Here is a 14801-nt window from a genome sequence, read left to right on the forward strand (position 1 = left end):
TAGGTCTCTGAGGTCCTGAAACCCACAGGGGTGGTTCTTGGTTATCACTGAAAGAACAGAAAAAGATAATTGGAGAGATACAAGAGTCTGGAGGGTTAAATGTTTGCTGAGCTGCACTTTGCCACCTCTTCCCAATTGTAATGAAAGTACATAAACTGTTTTTTCAGCTGCTTTTTTTCCTCTTGGACAGTGGTTAGTGGGCAGTTGTGTGATTTTGGATTTGGTGTTGAGGTGCCAGGCGTGCCTCACTGGGTGTATGGGAGGAGGCTCTGTGCTGCATCCCTTTGCCTGGAAACACAAGCTGGGAGGCCAAAGTGTGGCCAGTCTGTAGCACTGGGATGGGCTGGGATCTCTCCAGCCTTTGCTGGTGTCTGTCTGGCCACTGGTGACTGAGCTGTGGTTCTTGCTGGGCAGCTGGCTCAGATGAATCTGGAGGAAAGCAGTGAACTGGATCTCCTTTTGATTTAGCATTATCCACTCTTCACAGCACGTGATGTGGTGGCTTAACAATTCCAGCTTCCCGAAAAAGGCATTGCTCAGGACTCCTCCTTTGCTCTTTCCATTCCACACAGCTCTGCTCTCTCTTCACATGCAATGGTAGCTTTATTTTTAAGGAGCTCGGGAAGCAAATAATTTCCTTCATATTTTCCTTTTGGACAACCTGAACCCATGTTAGATGGTGACAAGACACGCTCTGATGATCTCTGGTATCCCAGGAAATCCCAGAGCAGGACAAGGTGTGATAGACTCTATTCTGGGATAGGGAACATGTACTTTCCAACATATTTTCTTCACGTACCAACAGCTGCTTTTGCACCCAGCTGATGGAAACAGAAGTTCCACTAGAGGGCACAGAGATCCTGATTTTTGTGAGGTCCAACATCATGTGCTTAAATCCAGGGTTTCTCAGCAAAAAATTTTGATGTGAACTTAAGACCAAGTTTAAGGCTAAATGTATGTTTTTCTTGAATAATAATGCAGGAGAGAAAGGAGAGAACAGTTCTAACTGAATGAACAGTTTGAGGATTATGATAGTGGATTTTAATATTCTTCAGGGGGTGCACAGTTTTTAGCATGCTGGCAACATATGGATGCTTCCACTGTTAAATATTTTATATATTATGTATAGCTATATTTCAATTAGTCTGAGTATAACATTCTGAATTATATTCTTGTAATCTGAAATTTCCTTGGCTTGAGGCCCTCTCTGCTTTTCATTACTTATTATTTTTTCCAAAGAGCAGTAGTAAGATATGCATGTTAGGGATATGGTCACTGCAACGTAGGAAAGTAGTTTTATTTATTGGAGCAGTCTGCTTTGTGTACCTCTTTATTCAGCATGCACAGTTAATGCCACCTCCACAACTAAAGCCTTCAGTAACTTCTCAAGTTTTGAAATAATGGAGAAAAAAAATCAAGAGTATTACATAGAAGTAAAACCATATCCCAGGGAAGCTTTATAATACCCATGGTTACTTATTTATCACTGTTTTCAATTTTTTAGTCAGTGAAGGTAACTCTAGTGAGAACATACTTGTACTACTTAAAGTTATTACTTGTCATCTGTGATGTCTTTAGATTATATATGTCTTGCCTGTGACCCTTCTTCTTTGACAGAAAAGATTTTATTTATATCACCTTTGACCTAATAAAATTTCACCTTTAACCTTATGCACTTGACACCCCAGATAACTTACTCTTGATCTCTGACTCATTTTGTGTTCAGCCTGCTCAGTATAATAGGGAGCTGCCTAGAAAGAAAGCTTTTTTGAAATTGTAATCTGATCATAGAATTTCTTTGTTATTACTTGAGAAATCACAGGACTTGAAATGTTTTTGTCTGTACTGGTGTCTCAGAAGGTAAGATTTAGGTATCTCCTTAAGACTTCAGAAACTGATTTAAATAAATGATTATATCATTTCACATGGTAAGGATTGTTTTTGGTTGATTTGACTGTAAACAGAAAGTTAAAAACTGTACTAAATGGTCATTGACACTGAATTTTCCAGGCTGGGTGGATGCTAGGATTTGATCTTGCCAGATGGAAAAAGAAACTGATACATTCTAGGGCTTTTCCCTTTGCTGTAGCATTTATAAGTTCTGTACTTTTACAGACATTTTCAGAGATAAAAGCAGACTTCATGTTGGAGCAGCATCCCATTGTTTTGGAATTAAACGTGTGTTATGTTTAATTCCATCCTGTGAGGTGAATTCACTTGTGGCTGTGATGTGCTTGGTGGAACACACAAACAAAAGAGTTTTGCTTTGAAGGAAGATACTAAAAATGAAAAAGCTTGAAGTTCTTTCTCAGATTGTGTGACAGCTTCGTTTCACCTCAGCCTTTTGGGTGAAAATCCCCTCGTTTAGGGGTTTATTAGTCTCCAGCTGAAACAGATGGAGATTTCTCTTACAGAGAACACCTACGGGTTTTGAAACATTTTGAAACATGTGCAAGCAAATTAAAGTTCTGTTCACATTTTTTACTTCCTTTGTAACTTTGCTTTTTTCTGGCCTTTTCTAGATAGATGAATTCACATAGTTGGTAAAAACTCTTCCAGCAGGCTAAAAGCCATCTTTCCTTCCCTACCTTTCTGAAGCTTTCTCTGTCCCATGTGGTTTCACCGTGCAGTAACAACGTTCTGTCTCCATTATCTCTCCCTGCTTAAATGCCTGGCTTCTTCCATCAAACTCTCAGCTTTCCCTCCTTTTTGCATTGCCATTTGCTGTGCTATTGATTTCCCGTCCCCTCTCTCAATATCCATATTGCTTTCAGCTCAGCAAAAGATGTAAACAGCGTAAGCAATTTGCTTTCATTGACTTCACTGGAATCAATTAGTATGTTTGTAGTCCTGACTAATTACTTTGCTGAATTAAAGCCTGTGTGACACAAAGACCTCACTGAGAAGGTGCCTGTGAAAGCCTCAGGACAACACCTGATGATTTCATTAGGCTGAGGGGTCTCTGCAAGGACCTTGTAGATGTTTGCTCCCACTTGTAGCTCCTATTGATCCATTTTTATGCCCCTCTGCTTTCCCTTTTGTCTTTGCCTTTCTTGCCTGTCCTCGTTTGCTTTGAGAAATACCCCTTACAGCTTTGAGAAATATCCTTACAGCTTGCTCCCTTTGAACCATTGTCCCAGCTCTTGTCTGTATCTCCTGGCATTTATTTATATGCCACGGTTTAAAGGTACTTTTAGAATATAAATCATGTCATGCCATGTGGTCTGTGAATGTTTCCAATAAGTGAAAAGTACTTCTAAAAACCAGATGAAATAGATAACTTGGCAGGAGTTGCTTAATTTATATAAGGTGCATGCTAAAATTTTATGTATTCCGAAGCAGGATGGAGGAATATTAATGAACCTTTGTTTGCATATGTGAAAAATGTGCCTTTTTTTTTTTTTTTTTATCAGGGAAGAAAACTGACTCTATTGTCGTTATATAATGAAACAAAGAACTTCTAAGAGGTGTATTTAGATCAAATGAAAACATAATCCCATGATGGAGCAGAGAGGTGGTTGTTGTCTGAAGACTGACAGCGCTAAAATGTGAGGATTTATATAAAGACGTGGTTGGTTGAGCCCACCCACGTTCCTTTGAAAAAACCAGCTGGCCAGTGCCTGAAGCTCCCTCAGGAGTGTTTGCTGCCCAGTTGGCCAGGGCTGCAGTGTGAGCCTGCCCTGGCACAGCCCTGCCCAGGGCCCAGGCTGTGATTTACAGCCTGTGCTGTGCTGGCAGCTGCCCCGGGCAGGCTGGTGCTGCTGCAGGACGTGCTGGGAGCCAGCCTGGGCAGGGCTGTGCCAGCCAGGTGAGGGTTACAGCCAGCACAGCACACGGGCAGAGCTGATGTTCCTGGCAGTTGGAGTTTCTAAAAGCTTTTTAGGGTGAGGAGTTGTCGTTCTGAAAGAAATGGAGCTGTTCTCTCAAAGTTATGTTCCGCCTCCGTTATTTGTTGCAGAGGAAATTACTGATGGAAAGAGATGTGGGAATAGTTTCATGCCTTACCCTTGCTCTTTTTCTTCAGTATTTACAAGGAGCTTTCTTGTCTGGGACATGATGTTGCCTGCAGTTTGCTAAATTTTTTTTTTTTTAGTTTGCTATGTTTTCATTAACAATTAAATATAACTGTTGTTTTATTGCTTCAGCCTTAGCAGTATTGAAAAGAATGCATTTGTTTTCCTTTCTGAATCAGTGTTTTCAAGTTCTTCTATTTAAATGAATAATAGTGTTCTATGAACTCCTTTGGTAACCTGTCTAAAAGATATGATTAAGCAAAGTGGAAAATAATAATAATAAAGATTATTAATTTTTTAGTGTCATCTAATAGAGGAGTTTGAGGTATTTATACCCACAGGTATGTGGTCTTTTAAAAATTATTACACACAATTAATAGTTCTCTTTTTTGTTTTGGAACATTCACGTGTGTGTTACATGTTTACTTGTATTCACAGAGTCACTGAATGATTTGGGGTGGAAGGGACATTTAAGCTCATCTTGTTCCCACCTTCTGCCATGGACAGGGACACCTTCCACTACACCAGGTTGCTCCAAGCCCCATCCAACCTGGCCTAGGACACTTCCAGGGAAGGGGCAGCCCCAGCTGTGAAGTCTGTGTGCCCAATGTTTGCAGCCCTGGGGTGTGTTTGCCCTTCATCTCTGGTGACATTTGCCTGCTCTGTCAGACCAGTGCAGTACAGGGAGCTGATCCCGACTCAGCTCTGGTGGTACAGAGCACTGAAGGCAGTTCTGGGCAGTATGGTGGTGCAAACTATAGTTTGGTCATATGTAGAACAATATGCCTGTGTCTTTTATGCCCAGACTTACAGAATATAGACTTCATTGTAAAGTCATTTTTTTTTCTTGGCATCTGATTATAGTTCTCCAACAGTAGCCCATTTTTCTTCTCTGTGGCTCAGTGGAAGCAACCTGTAAATCACTTGCAAACAAGAACTCCCCCATCCCAGTAAAGCCTCAGGTTCTGGCTGAGTTGGCTTTACTCAATGTTTTTTTCCTGAGGAAGGAAAGATTATTTTTTAGAGAAGGGTTGTGTGTTGCTAGAGGAGTGGAATTGGGCCAAGCATCTGTGGTCCATTTTTTGTTTATGGATTTTTCATATCTGTTGGATACCTGTGATCCTTTCAGCCCAGGAACTCAGGCCATGTCATTCTGCTGTGAATGCTTCTGTCCTGGAAGAAGCTGTCATGAACAATCAAGTAATTAGAAAGTCTAATCCACGGTGCAGCTTGCAGAAGGTCTCTCAGTGCTCCATACATCAATTCTGCTTTGTTGTACTTTGTGTAGCAGTAGCTTCTTACCTTTAATTTATTATAAAGTGTTGTTTTTCTTGGCAAAAACGTACGTGATTAATTGTTTATTGGCTGTGCCTTTAATTGTGATAGATCAGTGCCAGCAGCTGCACTCTTCCTCTTTTTGGCTTGGATGTCTTGGATATTCACAGCCAGTAAGAAAAACTACTGCTGGCAGGGCCAAGTGCACTCTCATCTCCCTGTTTCTCTCAGTTGCCCTTGCAGCCACATGATAATGTCAGTGCCTTCCAGCTTTCCATGGCCAGGATGCAGAATTCTCATTCTCACAGAGGAAACACCTTCACTTTGCTTTCTGTTGCCCCATTTTGGAGCGACAAGTGGGAAAGGGAATGATATTAAAAATTTGAAGAAATATCTGACCCTACTATTAAGAGTATTATTTGCTATTTATCTTAGTGGCAGACTGTTGTGTCGTTGAATTTAAGGACAAGCAAGGTGACTGAAAGTTGGTACTAGAAGTAAAAATAGTATTTAGTTTGGGCATGCTGAAAAGCAGGATTATTAAAAAAAAATTAATTAAATTCAAGATGTGAAGGAAATAGTATGTGAATATTCATTACTTTATAACCTGTTTCTTCATATATGTATCAACTATAATAACTCTTATTAATGGTAACAGGTAAATACCTTTTCTTAATCTGAATCTTCATATTTTGAGGTGGATCGTCACTTGTGGTCTTATAACAGTATTTGATTTCTTTATGATTAAGAATTAATGATCATTTGTGTTTCAAGCTGTCATTGTTTAAAATCGAAATATGCTTCTGATATAACTCACAGTCTGCTTCAGCATCTGTTTTCCATACTAAATATTGTCCTAGGCTGTGAGGAAAAAATAAAATACTGAGGAGTTTTGTTGAAACATGTAGTAAAATCATGAACAAATATTCCTGTGGTAATGTGATTTAGAACTGAGCCTTTAAAAACCTTAAAAATTTGGCAAAGATATCCCATAAGTGACTATATACACAAGTAAGAAACCATTATTCCTGACATTGGTAATAAATATTGAAACATATTTAAATGATTTTCTGCAGTTATAGGGGGGTGTTTATTTTGTAACAGGTAGAGGTGTAGAACCAAAAGGTATAGTAGCCTTCAGAATAGTTACCAATTGATTTGTTAGAATATATTCCTTATGTACCTTACCTTTATGGAAAATACTCAGTTTGATATATGTATTTTTTATTAAAATGGTAGATGAATGACAGCCATTATTATATGATATAAGCTACTACAGGTATTTCTTTATATATTAATGCTGATATAAGGGGGCAAGTAACAACAAGTGTTTGAGTGCTCTGAATATGGAATTGAGGTAAATAGCTAGAGTCAGATGTTTTTCAAGTTACCTTGGGCTGCAGAATTGGGTTAGAAAACTTATAAGAATGCCTTTTCTTTCTGAACTTGGGGATTCAAGGTTGGAAAGAATACAAAAATAATAAGAATAACCAGTCTTATGGTATTCTGGCACTCCTGCTTCAGTTCTGGCCAGAATCCAGAAATATGGAAGGGAATGAAAATGAAAAAATAACAGAGGAAAAAACCTCTATAAACTCTTCAGATTCAGGAAGGTCATTCTGGCTCAGTTTGTCGAGTGAAAGTCCAGTGGCTGGGAAGGTTTTCCACTTAAATGACATGGTTAGTTTATAAATAATGGAACCAGGGTTAACTGAGCCCTGGCTCACACTCTGTGCGGGACAGACCGACAGGGGACAGTCAGACCTTCCCCTGCCTGGAGCTGGACAGAGGATTTCACTGCAGAGCTGCTTTGTGGGACCCTCCAGAGCTCAGAGGAGGCACCAGACAATACCTGATGCGCTGGGTGCTGGTCCTGCCCGCTCCTGCCAGCACCTGGCTGGGTGTTCAGAGCCCGGCTGTTCCTGCACGTGTGGCAGAGCCAGCCCAGCCCAGAGTGTGCCCAGGAGCACAGGGACTGCAGTTCCAGCTGCCCTGCAGCTACACAGCCAGGCTGGGCTTTCCTTCTTGGCTCAGAGGCTTTGCTGCAAGATTGTCCTGCCTGCTCAGGCTTGCCCCAGGCAGAATTCATGAAAAGGCAACACTTACTTAACAAGAAAGGAACGGGAAATAAGTGTTTGTGTTACGCTTGGTCCTAACTTTAGACTGAGGAATTTCGTGGGGAAGGATTCTGTTTGGCACACTTCACAATTTAATAATGTTCCTACGGATATTTGCTGAGTAGTGAAATAGTAGCTTATATGTAATACAGACAGCCAAGAAGTGTCATAGTCAGAGATGGGGTAGGAACATAATTTTGCAGTTGTGTTCTGCTTTGATAAATACTTACATATCCAAGGTTTCATCTGCAAGGACAGATACGTGGATGCTGCTGCTGGAATCAGGATATTAAATGGGTAGAGCTAGTGAAGAGTATTGGTGTTGTGAATAGGTATTGTATGAAGAGGATGTCAATTAGGAAACTTCTTCTCCAGCTGTTGTATTTTATATAGATTACTGAGGTTCAGAATCCAGTTTATGGTATGGTTTTCCTCATCCAAGCAGAAGTGGACCCTACTCAGCTATATAGCATTTCAGCATTTTGTAGTATTTGCTACACTGCTCGTGGAAAAACTTTGCAATTCTATTTGTTCTGCAGTCTGAAAATGTATTGCAGAGGATATTGATTATAATACTGTTATTCCTGTAAATGTAAACATGTCAAGTAAGAAAAAGGAGTGTAATTCAGTGTAGAGAGAAAAGCTTGGTTATAAGAAGTGCTTAGTCAACTAAGATTATCAACTTCACGATATGAAACGAGCAGGGTAGATTTTCTGTTTCAGGCAGTTGATTTTCTGTTTCAGGGACTAGGCAATAACCAGCAAGAATGTGACTTCAGGGGTGACCTTATTAGTTTTAGCTTTAATGGTTTTGGCAACTCAATTTCTCTTGTAGTTCGTAGATGAGGCCCTTCTGTCGCATTTGGAAAGTTTCAGGATTCTCAGTGACTGAGAGTCAGACCGGTTGAGGATGGAGGGAGAAGGGGGGAAAAGCAAAGTCATTTTTTGTAAATAACCTAATTTCTGTCTGCTTCGTGGGGGCTGCAGTTTTACATGTGCATTTAATGTTAGTCTTTATCACCTTGCTTGTAAACCAAGTATTGGAACTTTTACAGGAAATTTATGTCGTTTTAAAAATTACTTCGGCATTATATAAAAGTTATTAGAGGTTATATGGCTTTGTCAAATAACAACATGTGTCTGTACAGAATGCAGTTCAATATCACGTGGAACATATTTACTATGTTACTTTTCTGCTTCATAGCTTTTTCAGCTAGAGACTGAGAGTCTCCCTCTAAGAAGCAGGTCCAGTATACCTGGGGATTTTTAGAAGTAACCCTAAGCTTTGATGAATGCACATAAATAACACTGGAGAGAAATAGCAGGAGTGTTTCTACTCTCATGGGTTGCTGAGCCATCATCATCTCAGTATACACAGAGGAACATACACAGGGGATCATGAAGAAATACATTAGCCCTCTGTTCTTGTTTCCATATTTTGCAGCTGTACATCCCAGCATGGAACAGTCTGGCTGCTCTTTGTGGCACAGATTCTGCCATCTCTGGGAAAGCTGATCCCTTGTTTTGTGCCAGCATTGATTTCAGCCGTGGAGCTGAGAGGATGAGTAGCAAGTATGAGAAGTGATGGCAGAAATCTGATACATAATGACCATCATAGCTGGTTCTGTTTTAATCCTGAGATAGGGAGTGTTCTGTTAGGACAGAACCAGCAAAATTCATAAGCCTTTAAAACAGAGATTTAGAGAAATTATGCAGCTAAAACTGATGGGACTGAAACCTCACTGAACATTTTCAAGTAGGTGTGAATACAAATCTTAATGACAGAAGATTTCAGTAAAAAAGAGCCTCTACTTAATAATGCTTTGCATTTTTAATGGCCTAAATTCTCCAAAGATCTGGTGCTTTACTAGACCTGGGGATTTGGGGTCAGAATGTGCTCAGCATAGCACAGAATGAGGCCAGTAATGACCCTTCACTTGTCGTAAAGACAAACTCAGAATGCTTTTAGGGAGAGGGTAAATTAATTTAGTCTCAGAAATTCTTACAGCATATAGCATTTACTTATATAAAAATAATAACAAAAAATAGCGAAAGGCTTTCAGGAAGAAGTGACTGGATTACCCAGTTATTCTGCATTACCTTTATTAGAAATACACCCCCTGAGACTGAGGAGTTTCATTATGGCTTAAATGAAAGTTTGCTTTGAAAACACTGCACTGACCTCACTCCCTTTGGTTGTTACTTCTGTGATATGTTAACCTGTCCAACTAATGGCCATGTAAGTAAAATTACTCATTAATTTAGTTATTTAAAGGATGGGACATCCTGTACTTCAGTGTGACTCAGTGGATTTTCAAACCTTAATATTTTCAGGTAGCTGGTAGGAGGTTGGGAGTAAATATTTTCCCCCTGCTTTGAAGGGTGCTGTGGCAGCAGCTCTCTTCAGGTACCAGTTGTCATCCAACACCAAGCTATTAATTTTACTTGTTTCACACCTGAATGGTGTCGATCTGCCCACGGTGCTAATCCCACGCTTTGATCTGTACCTTCAAGAAGTGACTGTTTTTGTGACACAAGGTATTATTACTCTAGTCTGCCTTTAATGAGCTGTATGTATGAGGTCTGATAATATCCCAAACCGCCACACGTGAAAGCTGAGAACTCTGAGAACCATCCTTCCCGGAGGTGCCTGAGTTCATGTGAACAAACGGGTGTGACCACGGGCTGTGCTCTCTTGGCCCCACAGGCTGGGGGATGAATGTGCTTGGTGAACCCTGTAGTTCTCTTCAAGTCCTCTGCTAAGCCACAGATGAGATGATGAAAAAGGAGATGAGTGTCTGGGAAGGGGATGCAGAGCTTTGTCTCTCTGATTCCTGCCCAGCACAAGTGTGACCCCGTGGTTGCAGTGCTGCCCCTCTCGAGGGTGGGGGCCATTCCACAGTGCAGCGGCCTCTTCATTCTGCTCTGCTGTCACTTGGAAGAAACGATAGTTTGAAGATATGATGAACCAAAGTCCCAGTTTCACTGTTGAACAAAGATGTAGAGCTACAGTAACCTTTGTTCCGTGTGTTACAAGTGCTGCATCTCACTGGTGAGGCATGAGCTAAGCTAAGGGTGGTGCCAAGGTGCACTGGTGCCGTTTGGAAAGCAGGGATGTACCTACCCTGTCCCACCGAAATAATTCATAAATAGCTTTTTTAATAGATGTCACAAGTGAAGTACCCAGAAACTTGGTAGCAAAGCAGTAGTGCCCTAGTCTGTTCTGAGGAAGTCCTTTCTTTTCTCAACACTGACAGGCTCAAACTCATTGTTTCCTGTGAAGTTTGAACCTTATGACCAGGCTTCTGGTTTTTAAGGGAAATTTAGGGGAAAAGCTATTTTTAAGTGGACCACATCTCTCTAAAGAGACAAAATTGAACTTGGATTTCATAGCCAGGACAGGGATGGTGAAGGGGCTTGAACACAAGTGCTGTGAGGAGAGGCTGAGGGAGCTGGGGTTGTCCAGCCTGGAGAAGAGGAGGCTCAGGGGAGACCTCCTCACTCTCTGCAACTCCCTGCCAGGAGGGGGGAGCCAGGGGGGGGGTTAGTCTCGTCTCCCAGGAACCAGCAGTAGGACAAGAGGGCACAGTCTTGAGCTGTGCCAGGGGAGGTTTAGGTTGAGTATTAGGAAGAAATTCTTTACAGAGAGAGTGCTCAGCCATTGGAATGGGCTGCCCAGGGAGGGGGTGGATTCACCACCCCTGGAGGGGTTTAAGGTGAGACTGGATGTGGCATCAGTGCCATGGGCTGGGAACCACGGCGGGGTTGGATCAAGGGTTGGACTTGATGATCTCGGAGGTCTTTTCCAACCCAGCTCGTTCTATGATTCTTTGATTCCGTTCTGCACTGCTACAGGTGGGTTAAGAACCAACTCATCACAGACTGTTGCCCTCCTGACTCAGACTCACAGGCACAGCCTTCTGAGATACCTTTAGGAAGTTTTCTTTTAAGTACGTCTTGCTAAAATTAAATAATATTAAGGGCAGGGAAAATGCTTACAGAAGCTGTTAGAATGATGTTACCTGTGGCTGTAGCAATATATAACAACATGCACAGTTTGAAGAACTTCAATATTCCTCAAATACATTGAGGAAAAAGTGCTCAGGTGTGCTGGGAGGTATCCAGGGTAGCAGTGGAGCAAAGTGGAAGTTGATGTTACTTTTAGAATTTGCTTAGAGTATTATACTGGATTACTTATGTCTAATATTAATTCAGTGTTCATTTTGCATTTATATGATTTAGGATACTTATTTCATTTACTGTTTTCACCAAATATATATTGCTAGGTTATATCATGCAGCAATGCTTTCCAAAAACTAAGTGGTCTTTTTCCAGGAAATTTCACAGAGATTTATTTTGTTTTCAACAGGCATAGTATTTTCCTCAATCAGTGAAAGAAAATATAGGTTGTTTTCTGGAAAATACTGTCTATAAATTTTTTAACGCTTCACCTTTTACTTTGAATTTTAAGGATACTTACCAAAAAGGAAGGAATAACCACTTCTGATTGTGGCCCTAATCATATTCAAGGCTAAATTATCCTAATAAGCAGTGGTAACCTGTACTTCATAATATGTTTGGTATTCTACAAGAAAACAGATATAAGCCTCAGTGGATTAAAAAGTGTGTAAATACATTCCAATAACTGGCATTAAACTAATTGTTTAGCATTTCTTCTGTGGGAAGCAGAGATTTTACCAATATTTTACTTAAATTCAGATTTGTTCATGTGAGAGGAGAAGTAATATTCCCGCTAATAAATGGTAATATTGCAAGTAGTGAATAGTTTCAATGCATTTTAATAAAGTTAAGGCAAGTTTAGATTTTCATGAAGAGTTAAAATAAAAACCAGAATTAGCTTCTTTAATATAATGAATTATGATAATAGAGCAGGTTTCATGTAGCTGTAAAGGGCAGCTTGGAGGAGAAAAGATGTCAGCTTGGAGTTCATACTTGTTAAATGACAGTTTCTTGAAAATAAGGCACAGTATTTATTCTTCTTTTAATAATTATTCTCCTTTTTTAGAAAATACCCATTATTTGTTCTCTCCAGTGTAAAATAATCTCTTTCCCAAGATCTATTTTAAAATTCAACTTCATTTTCATAACCTCTTGTTAAACATTATAAACAGAACAAAAATAATACTGTTTTTTCTTGGGAAAAATATGTGACTATAACATTAAATATTATTTCACTGTTTTCTGCAGGAGCACCTGTCATTAAAAAAGTACATTGTGGACATTGTGATTGAGAGTTCTGTTCCTGTGGAACCATTAAAAGATGGAGAGGAGAAACAAAAAATTAAAAAGAAAGCCAAGAAGCTAAAGGCACGGATGAACTCCAGGTAGTACAAATTCCTTTTTATTTTTTTTTCCTTTAAGTTTTGTTCTAAACTTTACCTTTTGTCCTTTAGTATGAGTGCAGTGGAAGGCTGAAAAAAATGTAAAATTATTTGCTTTGGGAGTGTCTTGAAAATAACACTGATGAGCCTAATTTATGGCCACTTTCTCTGATTGAGAAAGAAAACTGAATATCGATCTGGAGCCCTTGGTTTCACCTGTTAAGAGCTTTTCTCATAATTGGATGCCAGTGCCCTGCCAAAACTGTAGCCTCTTCTAGCATACAATAGCATGTTTAAATTTGTGTAAACCATGCCTATTTTTCTTTCTAGCTATTGATTTTTAAATGAAGTATCAAAGAAAATCAATAGTAATCAACAAATAGGAGTCAGCCCGCTGTGGTGTCAAATCCCATGACTAAATTTAATCATTTTTTGTTGCCTGTCACAACAAGAAGAATAAAAATATCTTAAAATGGAAAGTGAGCTGTCAGACCTGCAATTTGTTCTTAGTCTAAAAAGTGACATCTGCAAATCAGTATGATGTGCAGGACATCATTATATCATGAACTGGCAGTGTCACTCTCTAGAGCTGAACAGTCCCCAGCCGAGGTTAATACTTAATTGAATATTGTAATATATTTTTGCATTTCTCTCTAAAAATACTTCTCAGTAGGTAAGAGTCATTGTTATGTATTTTCCCTGCCTTCTTAAGCAAGAAGGGCTGCAAAGAAGAGAAGAACACCTGTGTGGATTTTTAGAGCTCCAGTAAAAATGAGATGTTTTATTAACTCATGATAATGCTAATAAAGGCACATCAGTCTCCCAAAACACCACACTTTTACAATGTATTACTGTTTCTGATTGCTTTCCTCTTTGAATGAGCAAATCCACTGTCTGAACAGCACATTAGAACACACTGTTGAAAGTGGATAATGTTCTTCCAGGTTTCTGATTGCTCAAGATGCAGAGTTATTCATATGACCTGTTGATTTAATGCAGTTACTGGGGCCAATCTCCAGAGCTGCTTCTGTTGAATTTAGTCAAAGATTTGTCAGACCTCAGAATACAGGTTCAAATGATAAATAGTTTGTTATTGGCACTGAGAGGAGAAAAACTTTTTCAGAACAACTTGAGTTCTTACGTGTCAGACTGTTGGGTGAGTCAGCATATTCGTCCTGAAAAATTGTAATTAAAACAGTAATAAAGGGACATCATTTTACAAAGGTGATGTACTATTTAAAATACAGTGAAAGCTTCAAAATCTAAGAGGAGTTATCTTGGCAAGACATGAAATCCATGTTCATTAGGCTTGTTTTTCCTACTAAAGGGTGACTAAACTTTTCAGTGGGTTTGCTGTCCTGGAAGATAACTCAGAGTTAAATTGAAGATTTCACGATGAGTTTTCTAATGTCAACACAAAAGGCTTACTAATAAAAATGTCCATTAGTGGTATAAAGCAAAGGTATTTTGATGTTGATAATTTGGAGTTTTGTAGGTGTTAGTAGATTATCTACAGACCATGTTTTAGTACATACCTACAAGTCTCCCTCTTCCCTATAAAAAGAAACAGTTACAACAAATACCCTTACACCTCAGCTCTTGAAATGATGCATTCATTTCAGTTTCTAGGAAGCTGTGATATTTTAAAACTGGAAAAAAATAAGAACTGCATCCAAATAGGTTCCTGTTGCTCTCCTGAGTTTCCAGATCTTAAATCACTCCTGCAATATCAAAGCAATGAAGGGCGGAGGTGAATGAGGGGACAAATGGTGATCAGTGGGATATTAGATATGTTGAGAAGTTTTGTTAGTCTTATTAATTATATTTATAACCCTAAGCCATTTAACTGGTGCTATCAGTAACAACTGATATATAGCTGAGTAAATTATCTCAGGTTATCGTGGATGTGCTGCTGGCAGAAGAGTATTTGGGTACTCCCATGGCAAAAGGAGTCCTGATGAAGGCCAAATTTGAGCATTAGAGGTGGCTACCATATAGTTGGTGTGTGCTTTACAATGGATTTAAAGCACTCCAGCCACGTGCATTTAGTAACA

At 39.6% G+C, this 14801-nt stretch overlaps 1 protein-coding gene across 3 annotated transcripts in view; it reads left to right on the forward strand.

Moving 5' to 3' along the window:
• SCAPER (S-phase cyclin A associated protein in the ER) overlaps positions 1–14801 on the forward strand; it is a 142251-nt gene that overhangs the window by 49375 nt on the left and 78075 nt on the right. For all 3 annotated transcript variants that reach the window (XM_027712175.2, XM_039379267.1, XM_039379268.1), the window contains one exon: positions 12614–12750. In XM_027712175.2, coding sequence (XP_027567976.1) covers positions 12614–12750 — 137 coding nt within the window. The remainder of the gene's footprint in view (positions 1–12613; positions 12751–14801) is intronic.

This window comes from Pipra filicauda, unplaced genomic scaffold, assembly GCF_003945595.2.
Source record: "Pipra filicauda isolate LSUMZ 115617 unplaced genomic scaffold, ASM394559v2 scaffold161_size1661140_pilon, whole genome shotgun sequence".
Classification (NCBI taxonomy): domain Eukaryota; kingdom Metazoa; phylum Chordata; class Aves; order Passeriformes; family Pipridae; genus Pipra; species Pipra filicauda.